We start from the raw sequence: 24299 nt of genomic DNA, 5'->3' as shown, positions 1-24299 counted from the left end.
TTATAATGTCATAAACGTATAATTAAAAATATTAAATTAATTTTAACATTTTAATGTTAACTTTATACATTGCCTTTATGTTAATTAGACTGGACACAATCTAGAGCCTCTCTATGAGAGTGGTGGGTGGTTTAGAAATATGAAATATAAATACATAAATACATACTGTGTGCTTTCATTTCCTTTTCACAGAACAACAGAGGGTGATGCTTCTCAGACAGTCTCCTTCTGGCCCAAAGAAGTATTTTCCTATTCCAGTAGAGCTCTTGGAAGAAGAAATCCGGATAAGAGCTGCTGATGATGGGAAGTTGTTTCGGGAAGAGTTTAATGTAAGTTGCCCTGATTTTGTTACTTCATTTTAATTTTCTTAAATGAAAGATTGCAAATAAAATGAACAAATGTTTAAATAAACAATAAAAATTGCTTTTGTATTTATCACTTTTATGCTTTGGGATTGTTCAGATATTGTATGCTGCTATTCTGTGTAAACTCTTATTATATCTTTTATTAGCAAAATCAGAGTTTAAAGGGGTCTCTACCTTTTTTGGGAAATGAGATTTTCAATCCTATATCTTGCTGCTATTCAGCTAAGTCAGCAGTGCCAAACTCATGTTGTCACGGCGGCATCATGTTGATGTATCTGGACTTTTTTCTCCTTCGCTAAACCAGGCATGGGCATGGCCAGTGCATGACGCATCTGGCCCACGGGCCACAGGTTTGTCAGTCCTGAGCTAAGTGGCAAATTCATTGACATTTTTCTAGGTGTTTTACATTATCATGGGTACTAATCTATAGTAATACTATCTGTAATAATATATGATGCCTGGTTCCCAGCAATTCTTACATTTTACAGAATCGTTAAGTTTTAGCCTTGGGAATTAGGGTTATGTGAACTTCATAACAATTCCAAAATATTTAAAACCAGGTGACAAAGGAAAGATTCATATACTAAAATAATAATGAAATATGCCTGCTTCTTCCTTAATGTGCTCTTTGGACCCAAAAATTCTGGTTTTAAAACCATGGTTTAAAGCTTAAACCTAACCTTTGTGGTTTATTTCAATAAAACAGGGATGTTTTATTGAGTCGCGGTGGCACAGTTGTTAGAGTGTAGAACTGTGGGCTACTTTTGCTGATCATCATCTGCCAGCTGTTTGGCAGATTGAATCTCACCAGGTTCAAGGTTGACTCAGCCTTCCATCCTTCTGAGGTTGGTAAAATGAAGACTCAGATTGTTGGGGGCAATATGCTGACTCTGTAAACTGCTTAGAGAGGGCTGTAAAAGCACTGTGAAGCTGTATATAAGTCTAAGTGCTATTGCTATGTTAGCTCATTATGTGAAGTTAGTTTCCCCTGCATGTTGCTTCTTTCATACTTACAGATCCTTCTTCTTTCCAGAATTATAAGCCCTGCCTTTTAAAAGCCATCCAGTTTTTAATGCTATGGGAGAACATTTTATAAGTGCCTCTCACCAGCCCTAGCCAGAGAGGCCAAGAACAAGCAAGGAGTTGTGATCTTTTGCCTTCTTATAGGATTTTTTTTTAAAGAAAAAAATGGATAGTAAGAACTTTTTAAAGACACCTAATGGAGAAGAGAGATAATCATAACAGCTATCCCATTTCAATCTCGCTCTCATGGAGGTTGGAAATAGTAAGGTTGAAGACACAAAAATCTCAAGGGCACCAAGTTAAGAAGAATTGCTTTAAAACTAAATATAGCATCTCACTTTAGAGTTCAGAATATATGTTTTGCTTCCTGCTGCATTGTGGTTGCATGGGTTGTTGGGCTGGCAAATAGCTGATAGATAATCTCTCCCTGGCTTCTGAAGGCCAGTTGCATTAAAATGAACTTACCTTCAGTTCAGCAGTTCTTTGATGTAGCTATGATGATCACATGTTTACATTCATTTTAAGTTTATCTAAGTGAAAAGGTTGCCAATTAAACTGCCAGGTGTGGAATCATGCCCTTTAGAGTGTAGCTTTGTAATTGTCAGGACTGTATGTCAGCAATTATGATTACATGTTTAAAACTTGCCTTTTCAAGTCTGAATTAATGTGGGTATATTGAGTCGTGTGGTTAAATATGTTAGGAAAAGACAACAATACAAATATCCAATGAAAATGGTCATGCTTAAAGCGGGTATGAAAGTTGATTTTATGCTTGTTCTGTGTTTGTTTCTTAAGTGGCTTTCTGGAGAAATACTGAAATAGAAACAAGTCTTAAAAAAAAACCTCCCTTGCCCCACATAACAAAGGGAAGTTCAATTTTCCAGTTTTACACAATTTGTCTGATTATGCAAAGAAAATGAAAGTACTTAAAGGGCAAAGTAATTTTTTTAAAAGCGTCCATAAAAGTTCACTTCTTACTTTTATTTTTGCCAAATATATTGAAGTGGAATTAAGAAAAACCAGAGTATCAAAATAATATATAAATATTTAGTTTATAGTTATTCATGGTCAGTTTTCAATTACTTATGTTCCTGTTTTGTTTGTGTGTGTATGAGTGAGTGAGTTTGCGTGTGGGAGGGTGATGTTCTGTTTAAAGAAAAAAATTACAAAGCCAAAGCAAGTGTACATATTGAAGCAACAAATATGACACATTTATGTTGTGGCAACAGAATGTAACCTAAACAAGAGACTTCCTTATTAGCTAAGTAAACACTAATTGTTTAACCTGGTTTTTGCTGGTTTTCAAAGAAAAATCTTCAGAGTGCACATCTGATTTAAACCCAAAAATGATTAAGACCATAATGTATTTATTTATTTATCAATCAAACTCTTAACTGTCTATCTTCCTCAAGTAGAGGATCTATATGTATAAGTTATAAGCTTTGCTCCCGTTATTATTTTCTTAGGGTTTTCAAGCATCCATATACACCCATTTTTGTTACTTGTCAAAAGGCTGATCTTCCTTTATATTGCAAATAGCATATGATCAGTAGAGTCAGCTTCTGATCAGTTTAGCAGTAATGCCAACAGGTTAAAGTAGATTAATGTAAGCCTCCATCCAAATAGCAATAGCACTTAGACTTATATACCGTTTCATAGTGTTTTACAGCCCTCTCTAAGCGGTTTACAGAGTCAGCATATGGCCCCCAACAATTCGAGTCCTCATTTTACCGACCTCAGAAGGATGGAAGGCTGAGTCAACCTTGAGCCGCTCAGAATTGAACTGGAGTGAGCAATGAGTTAGCCTGCAAAACTAACCTAACTTCTTTTCAAATCAGTTGTAGAAATACAACATTTATTTGTAAATTAACATTTACTAGTTGTAGAAATACAACATAAATTCTGCCCTGTATAATTTGGAAATATGCAATTCAAAAGGTATATACTTTCTCTCTCTATATAATAATAGAGTAAGTAGTTGTGAAGTGCAATTTATTCTATTAAACAACCAAGAAGTATTTATAGAACTTGATCCTCATCTGCAGTTTATCCTAAGCTCTTGCTGAGTGAAATAGCTGTAATTTATAATTAGATGTCTCAGATTTAAAGTTAACACTCTGTTGCTGCATCTTCAAGATGTGCAAAATGTGTAAGGTCAGCTGACTTATTGTGGGTGTCATTAGAGTTGCATTTGGGAAGGGTTGGGCATGTTAATTCATCCTACCACTATTATCCAGCTTCAGATCAACTATTTTTTCTCCCAGAATTTGCTGCTTTCATTAGCACATTCTTTCTGAGTCCCTTTCATAACCATCCATACCTTCTCCTATTTTTTTTTTTTTTACCAATTTCTCTCCAGGCTTCAACAGAAAGATAGCAGAGCTCCATTATTTTAAGAATGAAGAAAAAGAATGTGTGAAACCTCCTCCCCCTCCCCCTTTCCCCCTTGCTCTCTCTCTCTCTCTCTCTCTCTCTCTCTCTGTCTCTCCCTCCCCTTGCTCTCTCCCTCCCCGCCCCCCCGCCCCCGCCCCATTTATACTGAGTGGCTTGTGTGTTTGCTCAGATCTGGATATAGGGATTGGCCAGGACTGTGCTAGGTGCAAATTAAATCTGAAATTATACACAGTAATTTTCTGACAGAATTGCCTTTGTTGCTTATTAGTTTCAAGTCTTCAAGTTATCAGTTTTAGTTCTCCCACTTTATAATACCTAACCAGATGCAGAATCTTGGAAATATCTTTTTCTTCTTTTGAGGGATATTTCTGCTTTGGTATCTTTCTGTGTGATTTTGAATTAAGTGAATTAATGTTGAATTTTTGAAAATGAACTGAACTAATTCTCAGAGGAGGGTCTGTGCTGAGGAGCAGACAAATAAGCCTCCAAAGAAAGCCAGTCAGAGTTGAGAAATCAGCCCCCCCTCATTCTGGTTTCAGTATTATGGTTGGTTGATGTTTTCCCTGTTGCCTGGCTGTGACATGGATTGGCAGTAAATCAAAAGATAAAGTCAGCTCTTTTGTCTATGAAGTCTGGATTGGCTTTACTCAGGACAACACCATTCAGCGGTGATTTGGAACTAGAGGCAACATAAAGATTGCAGTGGCTACAGCTTGCATGGATCATGGGTAGCTCTTTAACTCAGTAGTGGGAAAACCCAGTTTTGTGTAGTGGTTAAGACATCACACTAGAGACTGTGAAAATATGAGTTCTAATCCCATTTTAGAAACAGCCATCTGGGTGACCTTGGGCCGGTCATTTCCTCCTAGCCCTAGAAAGCAATCAATGGCAAACTACTGTTTCTGAAAAACCTTGCCAAAAAAAATACTGGGACTTGTCCAGGCAGTCTACAAGAATCAGATATGATACGGGGAAAAATATATAAATTGGGAAATTTTATCATTCCACCTTATACTCTATAGATCTGGTCCCTCAAGTGTCCAGTCTTGTTCTGGGCATCACACTTTTAATATTTCCAAAAACATGAACAGAGTAGACCAGTGAGGTTTATCAGAGAATAAGATGCTAAGTCTTTTGAAAAATGGTCTGAAAATGGAGCCACTATCCACAAATGATGGATCCCCTTCACTGGATGTGCTCAAGATGGGGTTAGACAGTCATCTGTAAAGTTATATTCAGCTCTGTTTGCAACTTCCATTTGTATACGTGAAGCTGTACCTCTTTTGCACCTGCATCAACACACACATACAGTATGTGTAAAGGCATAAGGCTACAATTGTGTGATTCCTATTTTTTTGACCCTACTGAGTGTGCAATTAAGATGCATTGTAGAAAAAACAAAGCTTTGCACAGCCTTACTAATTTCCACTTTTATCAGAGAGTCACACAGACATGATTGGCTCATTTTCTTCTGCATTTGTAATTTCTTATTTTCAATGCATGCTATTAAGAAGTTGAATTCTATAGTTGATACTGTTAACTCTGCTTTCAGTTATATTTTATATTTGCCAATATGAATACTTACAAACCTAAGCATGACGGTTGTTTAACAATTTTAAGTAAAAATAGACAACTCTTATTCAGGATAGATTTATGATATCCATAATACGTAAGTCATTTTCAGATAAGATATAGCTTAGGAATAGAGGTTGTTTCTTGCTTGGTGCATTCAATCATTTTTGAGATGACTTTAAGGATGAATGTATGAAAATTAATATTCTGATATAGATAATATAAAATTTAATAAAGTATCAAAATGTATTTTAACCATCAACTCTTTTTGTTATTGATTGCTGTTTTAAATCAGACAATTTATATTTTCTGTAGTCATTGCCACCTGGATATTTGCAAGGAACACTTGAGATGGCAAACAAAGAGGAAAATAGAGAAAAAAACAGATACCCCAACATATTACCTTGTAAGTATTGCTAATATATGGTGGCAAAAGCTGGACAGGAGTGGCCCATGTCCTCTTAGCAGCTTTTGATAGATTCTTCTGGATTAGCTCCGGGGATTGGGGAGGGGCAGCACTCTATTGTTCTCTTGTTCTCTTCCTTTCTCTGGGGTTGATACTAGTTGGTGATGATTGGGGGGAGGGAGAAATCCTGCCCGCTGCTTTTATTATGCAAGTACCACTATTCTCTCCTATTCAATATCTACGTGAAGCTACTGAGTGATCTCACCATCTGGTACCATCTGGTGAGGTATTATCAGTACACTGAGGATACCCAATTATACATTTCTGCCCCTTAAGCAAATTAAACAGTGCTGTTGATGTCATATCCCAGTGCCTGGAGGCTATAGGATCTGATTGGGGAACACAGGCTTGAACTTAACCCTAGAAAGTTTGAATGGCTTTGGTTTTTTAATTGGCCCTGTCAGTTCTGAGACTACAGTATGCTCTCTTGATACTGGGTGGATTGCACTGCACTAGACAGACCATTGTTCATCTTGCAGGTCCTCCTAGACATATGACTCCTACTCAAAGAAAAGGTGGCAATTGTGGATAGGAAGGTCTTTGCACAGCTTTGTGTTATGTTGCAATTGTGCATGTTCCTGAGTCAGGGAGCTCTGCTCATGTTCACTCATGGCCTGGGTAAACTATTGTAATGGGGGCTGTCCTTAAAAAGTATCTGGAAGTTTCAGCTGGTACAGAATATGGTGCTATGGGCAGTTACATGGACCTCTAGAGTGGCATATGTTACACATCTGCTCCGCCTGCTGCATTGGGTGCTTCAGAGTCCTATTTAAGGTGCTGTTTTTATCTTTAAAGCCATTCATGCCATGGGGCCAGGTATTTGAGCCAGTTGATCTGATTACATCTGTCCATCCCATGGGGTTTTGCAGAAGAAATAGGTTTTTGACCCTTCTGCCAAAGAGTTACATCTGGTGGGACCCAGGAGATGGACCTTTTCTGCCCTGGCACCTAATCTGTGAAACTTCAGCCTCGAAGTGAGACTGGCCCTATCTCTGCTGATGAGACTTCCAGAAGTTCCTCAAATCCTGGTTGTGTCAACAGACCAGTGGGTCACAAGGGAGTGGTGATCTGATGAGGTTGTTGTATTGCTTGTGGTATCTGACAGTATCTCCTAAGCTTTTTAATAACAATTTTATTTTTTCTATTTGTTCAACTTAAACAAATGGCTTTTATTGTTTGATAGTATACTACCCAAAATCACATTTCATGAGATGGGTGATAATAGAAATATGATACATACATATGCACAATTGCACATCATCCATCCATCCATCCATCCATGTATATATGCATACTGACCCTGAGAAGTCTGCAATTATAACAAAAGTCCCAAAGGTGCTTTTTCAAGAGGCAACTGGATTTTCTGCTTTTTCTGCTTTTTCTGGAAGCTTCTTGGATGAGAAGCAAAACATCTTCAAAGAAAAATCAGAAAATCCAGTTGCCTCTTGAAAAAGCACCTTTGGAACAACCCATGACCTGGTTGACTGAGCATCTCCATAGAAATTATAACAAAAGAATTAAAATTATAACACTCTCACTTATCTGACCCAGGCCAATACGCATATATTTGCATATTTAGTAAGAGATAAATTATCAACTGTGACATAAAAATAATAACTACAGTTACTATGAAATTAGAGGAAACCTCAGAATCCCATTCTCCTGGCCTAGCCAGCATCAATTCCCTTATCAAACTATCTTATAATATTGCTTTTATAAGTTGTATCTGATGATACTTGCTTTTCCTTGTCTTTGGTGTCAGCAAATGAACAAGCCAGTTCACTTGCAGAAATTACATATTATTTTAAATGTAATCATTCATATTAATATAAGCCAATAAAATTATGTGTTGCTTTAAAAGTATATACAATCAAAAAGAGCACTAGACTGTTAAGGGAACGTGTCTGTTGCTTTTCTAGAAGGTTGTCATGTTGTATGCCACATAGCTGGTAATTTCACACTTTTGAAAGATCATTTCTTTTAAAATTCTAATCTGTTGCTGAGGTCTTCTTGGATGCTTGCCCAGCAACTTAATTCATTGGTTTCTGGAGATTATATAGGAAATAAAACTGCCAGAAACTTCTTGTATAATTAAGTGAAGTTTTCCAATTACAGACAAAACGAAGTAGTTTTTCACAAATTCTAATACCTGGATAGATTCCAGAGGGATCTTGGGGTTTTCTCTGAGGATATAGTTGTAGTTCAGCTGGAATAGGTAGATAGCTGAGGTGGATTGGATTATTCCTTTGCAATCTCTTATATGTACCCCTCCTGCAGTGCACCTCAGTTCTCCAAGGAGCTGCAGGAGATGAAATTCCAGAAGAGGTGCCTGAAACACTAGTGGTGGAAGATTAGGAGCAAGTCTGATTGAACCTGAATGTGCTGTTTTAAGGACTATTCTTGCTATCTGGTAGATAAAATCATTCAGATGAGCTCCATTTTTGCTGGCAGAGGGTTGCAGGAGGCTGTCGCAGCAAAAAACGGAGCTTGGAAGCCCATTTTCCCTGACAGAGCACTCAGGTTACCACAGGTATCCCTGACACAAGTGATGTTGAGCTGGCTACACCCACCCTGGCCATGCCCACACCAGCCCCCCCCCCCCAAGTCAAACACAACCCTGATGTGGCCATCAATGAAATCGAGTTTGACACCTGTAGTACATATACCCAAATATGCATCTAAATTCTAGGAGAAGCAAGAGAGGCTGTCAAGCTTCTGTCCCAGTATATGGAGGTTGTGCACAACTGGAACACAATTAGGTTAAATCCTGTCCCAAGCCTTTGGGGCCCCTGGGCCTGGGGATCTTCCATCTTTGGTTTTAGATGGGACCACACTTGTTCATCAAGACTGATATGTAATCTGAGGGTCATCTTGAATTTACAGCTCCTGCTTGAAGAGCAAATGGAAGCTGTAACTAAGTGGATCCTTCTACAGATACATCTAGTATGCCAGTTGTACCCTTTCCTGGACTAGGAGGCCATTCAGATAGTCACTCATGCCTTAATCATTTCACAATTGGATTCCTTTAACATGGTCTATATGGTTCACCCTTGAAAACCACTCAGAAGCTACAGCTCATTGAGAATGCAATGGCATGGGTAGTAAGAGGCATGCCTTGATATGCTCAGGTGACCCAATGGTTTCTTGAGCTGTACTGGTTACTGATTGACTTACAAGTACAATTCAAGGTCCTGGTTATCATTTATAAAGCCCTTCATGGGCTGGGGCTTGATTGTTGTCTGTGAGGTTGCCTATTTCCAGCTCTTTTTGTCCATCCAGTGATATCAGGCACGTTCAATATGCTTTGGATCCCATCATTATGCATGGTCTACTGGGACCCAGAAACCGTGCCTTCTGTGCTGCGGTAGCTGCCTTCAATAATTGCATAGGTCTGGATGGTTCCACCCTGAGGTCATGCAAGAAATTATTACATACTTAGCTGTTCTCTCAGACTTTGAGACAGGGTGATCGTTAGATGATTTTCAAAAAGTATTTTTTGTCAGGTTGTTTATGATCTATTTTTGGGGTTTTTTTTCTTATGAGCTGCCCAGGGTTGTTGGGAATCAGGTGGATTCTATACTATATGTATGTGTTCATATACAGGTAGCCCTCGACTTAACTACCTGTCCATAGCTGGGACAGCATTGCCACCATAAGTTCATTGTGGCTGTAAAGAAGCTGTTACATACTACTTTGCTTAGTAACAGCAATCTTGACAATTAAGTGTATTTCATCAATCATTAGCCAAGCTTGGTCTCTTCCTGTCCCAAGCTTCAGTAATGTAGTGGGCTGCTTCCAACTTCCTGCACTTCTCTTTCTTCCCCTCCCATCTTTGGCCCTTTTCTACTCTGCACCCTGCCTGCACTGCAGGGTAGCAAATACTCCTGAACTGTTTATCTGGAAAGTCTCAATCCTCCCAGCTCATCAGTTTTTTCTTTTCTTTTGTTCTTGCTGCTTTACGAGGCGTGCCTGGCCTGGCTAGCTGGGGTGGACTGGGTTTTGTCTGCAGGGAGAAATAAAAAGTCAAAAGGAGTCCCTGAATGGTAGCATGCCAAAATGCCTCTTTTTCAAAAACCTAGATCAGAGTGCGCCAGGGTGGGCACAACTCATCAGGATTGACGGCAAAAAACAGAACAGAATAACAGAGTTGGAAGGAATCTTGGAGATCTTCTAGTCCAACCCCCTGCTTAGGCAGGAAACTACACCACTTCAGACAAATGGTTATCCAATATCTTCTTAAAAACTTCCAGTATTGAAGCATTCACAGCTTCTGGAGCCAAGTTGTTTCACTGAATAATGGTTCTAACTGTCAGGAAATTTCTCCTTAGTTCTAAGTTGCTTCTCTCCTTGATTAGTTTCCACCCATTGCTTCTTGTTCTACCCTCAGGTGCATTGGAGAATAATTTGACTCCCTCTTCTTTGTGGCAACCTCTGAGATATTTGAACACTGCTATCATGTTTCCCCCAGACCTTCTTTTCATTAAACTAGACATACCCAGTTCCTGCAACCGTTCTTCATATGTTTTAGCCTCCAGTCCCCTAATCATCTTTGTTGCTCTTCTCTGCACTCTTTCTAAAGTCTCCACATCTTTTTTTACATTGTGGCACCCAAAACTGAATGCAGTATTCCAAATGTGGCCTTACCAAGGCATTATAAAATGGTATTTACACTTCACGTGATCTTGATTCTACCCCTCTGTTTATGCAGCCTAGAACTGTGTTGGCTTTTTTGGCATATGACAAATAACCCCAGAGCTGTGTAACAGTAATGCTGCTTGTCAACCTGCAACAGAGAGTGCAGGAAAGCCAAAGGACAGAGATGTGGGGAGATAAGTGAATGGGGGGAGTTGGCGCATCTCTGGGGTCATTAGTGCAGGAAGACTGCCAAGCGCCCAAATTCTGATGTTACCTTGGGGGTGCTGGAACAGCATAGATTGTAAGTTCAGTTTTTCAGCATAGTTGTAACTTTGAACAGTTGCTGAATTAACGGTCATAAGTCAAGAACTACCTGTATGTATCAGTAAATAAACTGATAAACCATGGAATTTTCTCCCATGAGTATACGGTGTTAATTATTGATGCTTTTCTCCTTGTGTTGAAGATGATAATCTTATTTTGTTGTGAAACTATTTGTTATACTCTGCAAGTATGCTTTTGTTCTATATTTTACTTGTTATTGTTTTTGATTTTAATGATGAAGATTGGAATATTAGCATCAGTGATCCCTTCTCCAAACTGAAAAGCATACAGCACCTCTCAGGGTGGGTCTTCACTGAGGTTATTTACTGGAGGCGCTTCTGATTGGTTTATATAGATCATAGAAAATAAATAATCATATGTGTACATCCTATGCATTTAAGCATAGGATGAGACTCTTAAGGACTCTCAAGGACTCTCTCCTGGGATTAACAACTGCGTCCCCCTCGATATCAGAGGGTGGGGGCGACACCGGAGGACACCGGAGGTAAGGAGGGCGGTGTGGCCTATTTGGCCTGGCTTTCCTTGCTTTCCTGGCTTTTCTGTTATAAGATCTCTCCTGTCGCAAGCACAAGATCTTCCCTCTCACAAGGACAACTGTGATCCCTTTGATATCAGAGAGGAGGAGGACGTTTCTGGCCTGCCTTTTGATCTGGTCTGGCTTGGCTCCCTAATTGCGGCGATGTCGGCCGCGCCCGCCCGCCCCCTGTGTGTTGGGGATTTTGGGATATATAACAACTCATGGGCATTTTTTGATCTCTTGGGGAGCTGTCAGGAGTTGATGGGCTGTATTGGAGTCGGACTGGAGTTCTGGGAGCTGCTAGGGGCGGATGGGAGTGCCATCTGGAAACAGCGATGGACGTAGAGGGCGGCTTGGATGGCGGCCATGGAGCGCTTCCCCTTCCCTCCCCCTCTTCTTGGGACCCGGATGTTTTTCTGGACAGATTGTGCTATTTAAGTCCTGGACTACTAGTCGCCGATTATGGACTTACCAAGATTGTACCATGGGTTTGATGGTTAGAGTATATTTTACATCTTATATGCTATACGTTACATCTTATATCCCACTTGTACCATGGAGATCGACTGTCCACTTTTACATCTTATGTCATCTTATATCTGGATCCTAATTCGAGAGCTACTTCAGGAGAACATCCCTGTTAACATCTCTGCCAGCCTGGGACGATCTATCTTCTGCTGACTTTTACTGTATTGCATGCGCTATTCTAGAACTGAACTCTTGCACCTGCAAGGTGCCCCTGCCTCGCGGGAACGGCCTGTTACATTACCGAAGGCCGGCCTCTATGACGGGTCTTGGGACCCACAGAGGTGGCACGCGAAGAGGAGGAGCCTTTGGGGGTTTTTAGACAGGGCATTTTTAAGGGGTGGGAGAGCAAGGACGGGTGTTGAGGGAAACCCGTTTGGGGGGGGGTCCAGTTCCTGTGAGCGCTCGCGGCGGTAAGTTAATAGGTTCGGAGGTCACGGGGGGGTTTGTGTTCCGTCGGTTGAGGGTGGTTCTATTTGCACGGTAAGTGGGAGGGGCAGATATGACGGAAGTGGGGGCTCATATCGTTCTTTGGGGGCGCGCGCTCGATGTCTGCAGGCGACCGCGCGCCCCGAGCCCCCAGACTTCTCCCGTTTCCCGGATGGTCAAGACTCTCAGAGCCTGGGCCTTCGGCTGATGCTGTGCAACGCACGGTCCGTGGCCAATAAGGCCCCCCTAATTCATGATCTTATCCAGGGGGGTGCCGCGGACCTTATGGGCGTTACGGAGACCTGGTTGGGTGCAGAAGGGGGCGTGCCCCTTGTTGAGATGTGCCCACCGGGTTTCCGTGCATTCCATCAGCCGAGGGCTCAGGGTAGGGGTGGGGGGGTGGCGGTTGTGATTAGAGAGAGTCTGGAGCCGAGGGAGACCACTGTACCTCAGATTGCCGGGTGCGAATCCCTCTTTGTGAGATGGGGTCATAGGTGTCAGATGGGCTTGCTGGTCGCGTACCTGGCTCCTTGCTGCGTGACAGCTGCCCTGCCCGAGCTCCTGGAGGTGCTTGCTGGGGTGGCAGTTGAGACCCCCAGACTTTTAGTCATGGGGGACTTTAACTTGCCATCTTCCGGCTCGTCATCGACAGCAGCTCGGGAGTTCATGGCTTCCATGACGGCCTTGGACCTGACCCAAGTAGTTGATGGCCCTACTCACATTGGGGGAGGCACTTTGGATTTGATTTTGTCTCTGGTCAGTGGTTGAGAGATCTGGACTTGAAGGAAATAGTCATTGAACCTTTGTCATGGTCAGATCACTCTCTCCTTCGCCTGGACTTTCTGACCGCCATTCAACACCGCAGGGAGACGGAGCCGATACGTTGGTTCCGTCCCAGGCGCCTGATGGACCGGAGAGGTTCCGGACGGAGCTTGGGCCACTTCCTGAGAGTCTGGCTCACGGCACGGCTGAGGAACTTGTTGCGGCCTGGGAACAGGCGCGGCGGGGCCCTGGACCGTGTCGTGCCTTTGCGGCCTCTGACCCGGCGCGGGTCCCAACCGGCTCCTTGGTTCTCCGAGGAGCTGAGAGGATGAGCGCGGAGAAGGCGCCTAGAGAGTTCCTGGAGGTCTAGCCGTTCGAGGCTGATCGGACACTAGTGAAGTCCTATAATAGGGCTTACCTAGTGGCATTGAGGAAGCGAGGCGTAGCTCGCCTCCTCCCTCATTGCATCGGCAGATAACCGCCCAGCCGCCCTGTTTGGGTGACTCGTTCCCTCCTTCACCAGGGGAGCGGGATGACCCGTTGCAGGAACGTGCTGAGGAGTTTAACGGTTATCTATCGATAAAATCGTTCAGCTTCGGGACGGTCTGGACCAAAATTGCGGCGACTCAGGTGAGGCGTCTGAGGGTGGTCTTGGTGACATTGTGTGGGATGAGTTTGTCCCTGTGGCTCCCGTGGGCATGGACAGGTTGTTGGGTAGACTGAATGCCACCACGTGTTTACTGGGCCCCTGCCTCCTGGTTGGTGCTGGCCACTCAGGAGGTGACACGAGGCTGGCTCAGGGGATTACGAGCTTCCTTGGTGGAGGAGTCTTCCGGCCGCCTTGAAAGAGGCGGTGGTGAGACCCCCCCCCAAGAAGCCTTCCCTGGACCCGGCTGTTTTAGGTAACTATCGTCCGGTCTCCAACCTTCGCTTCGCGGCGAAGGTTGTAGAAATATGGTGGCATATCAGTTTCCCTTGCACCTGGAGGAAACTGTCTATCTAGACCCGTTCCAGTCCGGTTTCCGGCCCGGTTACAGCACTGAGGCGGCTTTGGTCGCGTTGGTGGATGATCTCTGGAGGGCCAGGGATAGAGGTTGTTCCTCTGCCCTGGTCAGATCACTCTCTCCTTCGCCTGGACTTTCTGACCGCCATTCAACACCGCAGGGAGACGGAGCCGACACGTTGGTTCCGTCCCAGGCGCCTGATGGACCCGGAGAGGTTCCGGACGGAGCTTGGGCCACTTCCTGAGAGTCTGGCTCACGGCACGGCTGAGGAACTTGTTGCGGCCTGGGAACAGGCGCGGCGGGGCCCTGGACCGTGTCGTGCCTTTGCGGCCTCTGACCCGGCGCAGGTCCCAACCGGCTCCTTGGTTCTCCGAGGAGCTGAGAGGATGAGCGCGGAGAAGGCGCCTAGAGAGTTCCTGGAGGTCTAGCCGTTCGAGGCTGATCGGACACTAGTGAAGTCCTATAATAGGGCTTACCTAGTGGCATTGAGGGAAGCGAGGCGTAGCTACGCCTCCTCCCTCATTGCATCGGCAGATAACCGCCCAGCCGCCCTGTTTCGGGTGACTCGTTCCCTCCTTCACCAGGGGGAGCGGGATGACCCGTTGCAGGAACGTGCTGAGGAGTTTAACGGTTATCTATACGATAAAATCGTTCAGCTTCGGGACGGTCTGGACCAAAATTGCGGCGACTCAGGTGAGGCGTCTGAGGGTGGTCTTGGTGACATTGTGTGGGATGAGTTTGACCCTGTGGCTCCCGAGGACATGGACAGGTTGTTGGGTAGACTGAATGCCACCACGTGTTTACTGGACCCGTGCCCCTCCTGGCTGGTGCTGGCCACTCAGGAGGTGACACGAGGCTGGCTCCAGGGGATTACGAGTGCTTCCTTGGTGGAGGGAGTCTTCCCGGCCGCCTTGAAAGAGGCGGTGGTGAGACCCCTCCTCAAGAAGCCTTCCCTGGACCCGGCTGTTTTAGGTAACTATCGTCCGGTCTCCAACCTTCGCTTCGCGGCGAAGGTTGTAGAGAGTATGGTGGCATATCAGTTTCCCTTGCACCTGGAGGAAACTGTCTATCTAGACCCGTTCCAGTCCGGTTTCCGGCCCGGCTACAGCACTGAGACGGCTTTGGTCGCGTTGGTGGATGATCTCTGGAGGGCCAGGGATAGGGGTTGTTCCTCTGCCCTGGTCCTATTAGACCTCTCAGCGGCTTTCGATACCATCGACCATGGTATCCTGCTGCGCCGGTTGGGGGGATTGGGAGTGGGAGGCACCGTTTATCGGTGGTTCTCCTCCTATCTCTCCGATCGGTCGCAGACGGTGTTGACAGGGGGGCAGAGGTCGCCCGAGGCGCCTCACTTGTGGGGTGCCGCGGGGTCGATCCTCTCGCCTTCTGTTCAACATCTATATGAAGCCGCTGGGTGAGATCATCAGTGGCTTGGTGTGAGGTACCAGCTGTCGCTGATGACACCCAGCTGTACTTTTCACACGGGCCACCCCAACGAAGCTATCAAGTGCTGTCCCGGTGTTTGGAGGCCGACGGGTCTGGATGGGGAGAAACAGGCTCAAGCTCAATCCCTCCAAGACAGAGTGGCTGTGGATGCCGGCATCCCGGTACAGTCAGCTGAGTCCACGGCTGACTGTCGGGGGCGAGTCACTGGCCCCGATGGAGAGGGTGCGCAACTTGGGCGTCCTCCTGGATGAACGGCTGTCTTTTGAAGATCATTTGACGGCCGTCTCCAGGAGAGCTTTTTACCAGGTTCGCCTGGTGCGCCAGTTGCGCCCCTTTCTAGACCGGGATGCCCTATGCACGGTCACTCACGCCCTCGTGACGTCTCGCCTGGATTATTGCAATGCTCTCTACATGGGGCTCCCCTTGAAGGGCATCCGGAGACTGCAGTTAGTTCAGAATGCGGCTGCGCGGGTTATAGAGGGAGCCCCTCGTGGCTCCCGTATGACACCTATCCTGCGCAGACTGCACTGGCTACCTGTGGCCTTCCGGGTGCGCTTCAAGGTTTTGGTAACCACCTTTAAAGCGCTCCATGGCATAGGGCCGGGTTACTTACGGGACCGTCTACTGCTACCGAATACCTCTCACCGGCCCGTGCGCTCTCACAGAGAGGGACTCCTCAGGGTGCCGTCAGCTAGGCAGTGTCGTCTGGCGACGCCCAGGGGAAGGGCCTTCTCTGTGGGGGCTCCCACCCTCTGGAACGAACTCCCCCCAGGACTCCGTCAACTTCCAGACCTCCGAACCTTCCGTCGCGAGCTTAAAACACACCTATTTATCTGCGCGGGACTGGACTAGTTTTTAAATTTTATAGGGGTTTTAATTGGTTTTAATATTTATACTATTTTTAATAATTTGGCTTTTGAATAAGTTTCTTAATGGTTTTCTTAATTTGTATATATATGTTTTTTATTTGCCTGTGAACCGCCCTGAGTCCTTCGGGAGATAGGGCGGTATACAAATACGAATAATAAATAAATAAATAAATAAAGCCAAGCACAGGGATGATAGGTATATCATATCAACTTGTCTATTTGACCGTGCCAAGAACCCGAAGTTTATCTTGACGGATTTCAGTTAGCAGTGTCAAAATAAAACCACACCAAAGGCAAGAAATGTCTTGCTTATACCAGATGGTTCTAGTTAAAAATAGAGAGGGTCATGCCACCGTACACAAGTGTTTCATGCCAAGGATGAGGAAAGATATTAAATAGAATGTTTAAGATTAGCTGATGTAGTGCACTAAATATTTGGAGACCTTTCACTATGTACCTGGAATACAGAATTTTAGGTATTTAAGGGAAAGAAGGACATTCTACTGTCCATTTCCTCTTCCCTGAACATCTGGTAGGATGTAAAAGCATCTTATGTGTACTCTAGCCTACTTCAGATCATTCCTCCCAGCCAGCCATAAATTCTGTGCTTCTTTTATTATTATTATTATTTATTAGATTTCTATACCGCCCTTCTCCCGAAAGACTCAGGGTGGTTTACAGCCAAAATAAAACACAATCAATATACAATTAAAAACAAAATTAAAAAACTTATTATACAATTGGCCGAAACTTTAAAACATTTAAAATCTAAAAACCCGTTAAAATTCATATAAAATTTAGAAATTTTAAAATTTTAAAAGTTAAAAAAGTTTAATAGAAACTTAAGCCAGCCCCGCGTGAGTAAATAAATACGTTTTCAATTTGCGGCGAAAGGTCCGAAGATCAGGTATTTGGCGCAAACCAGGGGGAAGTTCGTTCCAGAGGGTAGGAGCCCCCACAGAGAAGGATCTTCCCCTGGGGGCCGTCAGCCGACATTGTTTGGCGGACGGCACCCTGAGAAGTCCCTCTCTGTGTGAGCGTACGGGTCGGTGGGAGGCATGGGGTAACAGTACTGTGGCCATTTCTGCCTTGGCTGTTGAAAGTAAGTCTTGCCTGCAGCCTTTTTAGTGATCTGATGGAAAACCTTCCACAAGATTAATACTCCTAATGGAAAATAGTAAGCGAGGGTTATATTCCAGTGATAACATCCATAATATAATCCAGTAGTATTTATAAGTATTTGTAAAATAATCTGGAAATCTTCCAATGGAAGAAGGCAACAAATTTAAATTAATTTAAATTTAATTAATTATATTAATTAATTTGGGCACAATTAAAAGCTGCTTTATCTTTATTTGTATCCCTTATGGGAGGGTCTTACCAGATGATACTATCTGAGATGGTGACAAGATTGTCCTAGAAGTATTAAACAATAATATTCTTTCTGTTCCTGAGATTTCAAAGCAGATTCAGTAATGACCAAATTGATAAGGTTTTTGTCTACACTAGAAGCTATGCCCAATTAGAAAGGCCATGTGCAGCCAGGGAGTAGGGAAGGGTGGCATCAGTTCGTGCAATGATTCTGTCTGGGTACCAGATGGGTAACTGGGTCTGAAGGATGTAGATTCCCCAATATTGAGCTCCCACGTCTAGTCGTCCTGCCTTCTTCTCTCCTCACTAGAGTTACAAGGTTATAATCCCCACCACCAATTTTTGAGGGTACCAATGTTGCTGGCTTTATTTCAATAGAGTATCAAAAGAAATGCCATGGGAACAGCAGCTTTTCATGTCATATATTTTCCTTCTGTTTCAGAGACATGAGATAACATATCATTCATGGGATGAGAAAGAGTCCTTAGATAATTGTAAAAGGAATTAGATACATTCATGAGACCAGTTACTAATTCTGATATCCACTAATTATTTCTAGGAAAATAACTTCAACAGGGGAGTGTTATGTGAGAGCATAGAACATTATTATGTTTGTAATTCGGGAATCACTATCAGAAAAAAGAGTGTTATAGCTTTATTTGTAAAGAGGTTGTCCCTAAATTACTTGGTCTATGTCTATTTGTAGTGGTAAAATTAATGCTACTGTTGAACTGGAAGCCAATGAAATTAGCCCAACACAGGGTTTTAATTCAGGACACCTTATGTTGCTATTAATCATTCTTTCTTACTTTCTAAGTTTTTGCATTTATGTTCATGATACACTACTAAATTTATGCTTTAAAAGTCATTACTTTAATAGGATGAGTGTATGGTTATTCAGTATAGAAGCTATAATATTTATAAATCATCATACATTGCTGTATCAACTTTTTTAGGTTAGCTTTTTTTTTCAGAAGGAAATTATACATTTAGACTTTTGTTGACATTTCATCCATGTTAGAAATATACAGTTCTAACTGTGTTCATTTTTACAGATGATCATTCCAGAGTAACTTTAATGCAAATAGATGGATTTCAGTGTTCAGACTATATTAATGCTTCATATATAGATGTAAGTGAAATCCTTTTCTTTTTCAATTATTTTCCTAAAATAACCAAATAATGTTTTTAAAAGCATCTTTAATGTATATTCTTGTAAAAATAACACATTTTTATTTTCTCATAGGGCTTCAAGGAAAAGAATAAATTTATAGCTGCTCAAGGTATCTTTTGGTTTCTATTGTTTGACAATTTAACAATTTCAGAAATATTTAGTTTAATCTAAACTGAAGTAAGATTTTAAGAATTTTGTAGATTGGTTTTATTTAGTCTAAGGTTAATGAATGTGCCAAAACACCTGAATATTTTTCTGATGAGTCTTTAGATTGAATAAAAAGTTACCAAGGGCCTCTGGTGGCTCAACAGACTAATGCAGTCTGTTATTAACAGCAGCTGCTTGCAATTACTGCAGGTTCATGTCCCACCAGGCCCAAGGTTGACTCAGCCTTCCATCCTTTATAAGGTAGGTAAAATGAGGACCCAGATTGTTGGGGGCAATGTTGACTTTGTATATAATATACAAATGGATGAAGACTATTGCTTGACATAGTGTAAGCCGCCCTGAGTTTTCGGAGAAGGGCGGGATATAAATGCAACCCCCCCCCCAAAAAAAGATTTGGAGAAACAGTGGTGCATAGTATCAGAAGAAAAGGGAGAAGTGTGCAATCTGTCTTGACGTAACTCTTTATATGACATTGGCATAAAAATTAAATATATACAGAACCAAGGGAGAGTTAGTAGAGATCAGTTTATATGTGTGTGTGTATCTTCAAGTCAATGTTGACTCATTGGTGACTACCTAGACAAGTTCCTGCAGTTTTCTGGCTTCCTGTTGAAAATATGACTAAAACTCAGTCTTTCAGTTCCTAGCCTGTTTTGTTATCCACTAACAAACTGGCTCTTAATAGTAATCATTAGAAAGTAAAAATGAAAAGTTTGGATTAGGGTTGAAGTTTAACATGACGAATATAATTTCATCACCATGTTTAGCAAAGTTATAGTTTGCAGGAAAGCAATGAAGATGTAGACTTTTTTTGGGAGGGGAGGTCGTAGATAAATTAGAAAATGGCAACGTATTTGAATATTTAATGCTGTTTATATAATAAATTGTCTATGGAGTGTCACTTTTGGTACATTGTGTGCATGCGTGTGTATTTAATTCAGTTTTCCAATTTGAAAATATGTACACAAGGGATTGATGTGGTCCATGAACTGTTGAGGGTTATATAAATATATTTATAGTAGAAGTCAAAATCTCTTTAATTCTACTATTTCTATTTCATTTTACTTTTTGAGTGAGAATAGGCAAGTAACTGTCCAATTATTGTAGTGTATAAATTTTTCTATCAAGATGCAAGAAGAGTGCAGTGGAATGCAAGCATGAATTGTGGTTTGCTTGAGCCAATTAAACTTTATATTTCTAAGGAATAAAGGATTAGGGAGATATGTCTTTACAATTAAAATTTTCTTGTGATTTATTCACCTCACTAGCAAGAATAAACTTTGGATTCAGGGCCACTGCACAATTTTTTATCACTTTATACGTCAGCCTGAAGCTTCAGGAGGAATGTGTTTTAAAATAACAAACAAAGTGTAGAGTTTCTGTTGCTAAAAAGAGGGATAGTTTATTTGATGGAGACAGTGAAACATTTTTATTATCAAAGCCCAATTCCAGTTTGCCTATTTATTTCAGTTTTAATATGTACTTTTTAAATTTGTTTCTTTTCCTTGGACTTTCTGAATGTTATAAATCTCTTTGAGCATGTTTTTTTTTTTGTGTTTACATTTATACCCCGCCCTTCTCCGAAGACTCAGGGCGGCTTACAGTGTATAAGGCAATAGTCTCATTCTATTTGTATATTTTTACAAAGTCAACTTATTGCCCCCCCAACAATCTGGGTCCTCAGATTGTTTTACAGAATTTGATATTCTTTTCAATAGATAGGATGAGAAACATTTTTCTGTGCTTTCTATAGCTGTTAATTCTGTAGTTATTTTCTATATCTAGGTCCTAAACAGGACACAGTAAATGATTTCTGGAGGATGATATGGGAACAGAAGTCTGCAACCATTGTCATGTTAACAAATGTGAAAGAGAGAAAAGAGGTAAGACATTTTAAAGTTTATTTCCTTCCAACAGGTTTGGAGCAGTCCACTAGCCCACAAAATTATTAGTAACATAACCACTTCCTATATCATCTTGTCAGTAAAATGTCAGTGTCTCTGATACAGTACAGCTCTGCAGTAATTTTAATACCTGACCTTAACATATTTTTTCCCACATTACTCACATCTTCTCTGTCTCTTTTCTGAATCTTTGCCCTCCTCGGACAAGATATATATAATTAGTGTGCTATATGAACAAATTATCCGAAATCATTTGACTGCATTTTTCTTTGTCTGATTTCCTGGCACTGTTGGAGAGACAAAATTTACAATTTCATAGCTCCAAAGAGTATTAGTAGTACATTTAAGGTCCAATTTTCCTTCTACCGTCATTATTACATTGATTAAATTCAATATGAAAATTGCATCCTGCAGCACACCTATAAAAGTAAGTAGCAGTAGCTAGTGAATGCTGATTTGTGATAAATGAAGCGTGGTTTTTTTTTTGTTGCTGCTCAAGGATGACCTCTCCTAGCACATAAATTGAGGAAAAAAGAGTGTATGTAGGCTATATTTTTGAAAGAAATATGAAATTACCTGTCTGTGCTGAACTTTAGTTCCGAATTATATTAAGCTCTTTTACCTTCTAAATAGACCCAAACAAATGCTAGCGCTATGATACCTCACAACTTATCCTGATCTTATTTTGAATATAATTTAGAGCTATATAGTTTTGTTTGGTTTCAGTTTCAGAATTAGCCCCATCCTCCTTCCATATAGTTGCAACACAATTGTATGTTTTTAACCTGTCCATTTGGGGGAAACATGCAAAATGCTGATGCTGTTTGTGTTTTGACATTTATATAGGACAAATGTTTCCAGTATTGGCCTGATCAAGGATGCTGGACCTATGGAAACATCCGAGTTTGTGTGGAGGACTGTATAGTTCTTGTAGATTACACCGTTCGAAAGTTTTGTATTCATCCGGTATTTCATTTTCTCTTATTATTCCTTTAAAATATGATTGTTTTTTCACACCCTTTTTTAGACTAAGGAATATTTGGAATTACAGTATATGTTTTTGTTCAAGGATAAAAACTCATGTTATTTAACTTTCAGTCATATTTTCTTGATATTATTATTTTAGAACTCATACTGAGATTTTATTTGAAATTCTATGCATACTTCGAGCCTAATGTTCTACTAGCACCTTTTTTGGAGTCCCTGCTGGGAGTTCATGATTTCCAACAAATGCAATTGATTATAGATAGCTGTACGGAGTTAATGCTTTCTATAAAATTCAAATTATGTTGACATCATAAGAAATGACAATATAAATTATGTCTCCTTCAATAGTAATATTTTAGAATGTTATAAACAATAAAATGAGAGGAATAGAATCAGATGCAATAAAATTTCAAAACTGTGGACAGATACTTTTACCTGCTCTGGAATTGTATGATGGAAAGATTTTTGAATGACTTTAATCAAACAAATTCGTAGAAATTTTATTGAATGTAATATACACCAAGGAGCCCTTGGTGATACAGTGGTTAAAGTGCAGTATTGCAGGCAAACTCTGACCATAGCTTGTAGTTCGATCCTGAGGGCTCAAGATTGACTCAGCCTTCCATCCTTCTGAGGTCAGTAAAATAAGGAGCCAGATTGTTGGGGGCAATATGCAAATAATGCTTACATTGTAAACTGCCCAAAGAGTGCTGCAAAGTACTATTGGCAGTATATAAGCCAAAATGTTACTGCTATATTGTTATTGCTATACTGCATTTATAGCTCTCATATGGTTTCCTGTCGATATCTGGTTTGCTGCTGTGAGGAGGACTTAATTGTATTAGCTTGACTATTGGTCTGGTTCAGCATCATGATTGTTTTGACAATATATTAAAATGCAAAATTTCAGATTATTTTTTTAAACTTTGGGTATAATACTGGTGTCTGACAAATTGAACTCGGAGAATGTTCCAGGTTGGAATGTCATTTTGGAAAGATAAATCTGTTTATTGCACACCCTTCATCTACAAATGCTTTTGGTGCATAATTGATTTTATATCTGCTTTAATTCTTTTCTTTAATGTGGATTGTGAAGAGGAAGGAAAAAGTCAAGGAACAAGTAACTAAATTATTGGTTGACTTCATTCTAAAATGTAATTAATTGTATTCATATTTTGTCTCTGGACCTTCAGCAGGTTTCTGATGGCTGTAAAGCTCCGAGACTTGTCACTCAGCTTCATTTCACCAGCTGGCCTGATTTTGGAGTGCCTTTTACCCCTATTGGAATGCTTAAATTCCTAAAGAAAGTCAAATCATTGAATCCTGCACATGCTGGACCAATTGTGGTTCACTGTAGGTACGTATCTATGTGGAACTGAAGATGTTTATTCTTACCAGTGTCAGGGTGTGGAATTAATAGCGCTAATCCAAAGGATGCTCCATGGAACAAATGTTGGAAGGTGTGTAAAACAGAAGAAGGAGCTACCCTACTTTTCCATTCATAGAAATCTGGTGTTTCTAAGAGATGCAGTTGAACACAACTTCAAGATAGTGAGCTTAGATATGATATAAAAATACTTGGAAATTATAGATTCCTGTGGACTAATTTTAGGAACTTATTCCACAGCCTTCTGCAGGGAAGCTGAGTTTCAAAATTCAGAAATAAAAACATATCATTAATAAACTTTCAATAAAAAAATGAGCTGTGGCAGATTTAGAGGGAGAGAGGAAGTTGCAATGATATCATAAGCAAAACCAAGTAACCTATGTAATACATAGGAAAAGTCTCTGCTGAGCACAGGATGCGATGCCTTTTCTTTTCAAGGAAGGCTGAAGTGTATTTGCCATGGCAATTTAAACAGCGATCTGTGATAATTGTGCTCCCTCTTGTGGTTGTTCAGGAGGTTAAACAGGATTGTCTGTGAACGTAATGAGATTTCGGTCAGCTTACAAAAGCCCGTAAATTAAGTAAGTTAATAAGTAAGTAAGTAAGTAAACTGCCAACTCACAAAATCCAATAAGCAAACAAACAAACAACAAACAGATTACTTACACATTAACAAGCAGTCTGGATTAAAACAACCAAAACAATCATACAAATATAACATGGGTTTTACAAATGCATCAATGAACCGACTGATCCCTAAATTGTGTACCTTCTCCACACCCTTGTCTGAAATGGGTCCAGAAATTGGTCCAGCTATTGGCAATATAATAAAGGCAAAGAAATAATGTTTTGCCACGCTTATTGCCACAATAGAGGCTCAGATATGGGCTTTCACTTGTGTTTAGTTGGATTTTCACTTTGTCTTTGTCCGATGGTGTTTCAGGTATGATTTCATG

The 24299-nt window shown here is 41.4% G+C and overlaps 1 protein-coding gene across 9 annotated transcripts in view; it reads left to right on the top strand.

Annotated features, from left to right (window-relative positions):
• The window catches only part of PTPRE (protein tyrosine phosphatase receptor type E), a 155122-nt gene that overhangs the window by 112709 nt on the left and 18114 nt on the right, over positions 1-24299 (top strand). For 8 of the 9 annotated variants that reach the window (XM_058187969.1, XM_058187965.1, XM_058187967.1 and 5 more), the window contains 7 exons: positions 193-329; positions 5670-5760; positions 18779-18855; positions 18970-19006; positions 20851-20948; positions 21816-21935; positions 23150-23313. In XM_058187969.1, the coding sequence (XP_058043952.1) occupies positions 193-329; positions 5670-5760; positions 18779-18855; positions 18970-19006; positions 20851-20948; positions 21816-21935; positions 23150-23313 (724 nt within the window). The remainder of the gene's footprint in view (positions 1-192; positions 330-5669; positions 5761-18778; positions 18856-18969; positions 19007-20850; positions 20949-21815; positions 21936-23149; positions 23314-24299) is intronic. The other variant, XM_058187964.1, reaches the window with a different exon arrangement.

Source organism: Ahaetulla prasina, chromosome 6 (assembly GCF_028640845.1).
Source record: "Ahaetulla prasina isolate Xishuangbanna chromosome 6, ASM2864084v1, whole genome shotgun sequence".
Classification (NCBI taxonomy): domain Eukaryota; kingdom Metazoa; phylum Chordata; class Lepidosauria; order Squamata; family Colubridae; genus Ahaetulla; species Ahaetulla prasina.
This window is presented reverse-complemented; position numbering and strand designations above follow the sequence as displayed.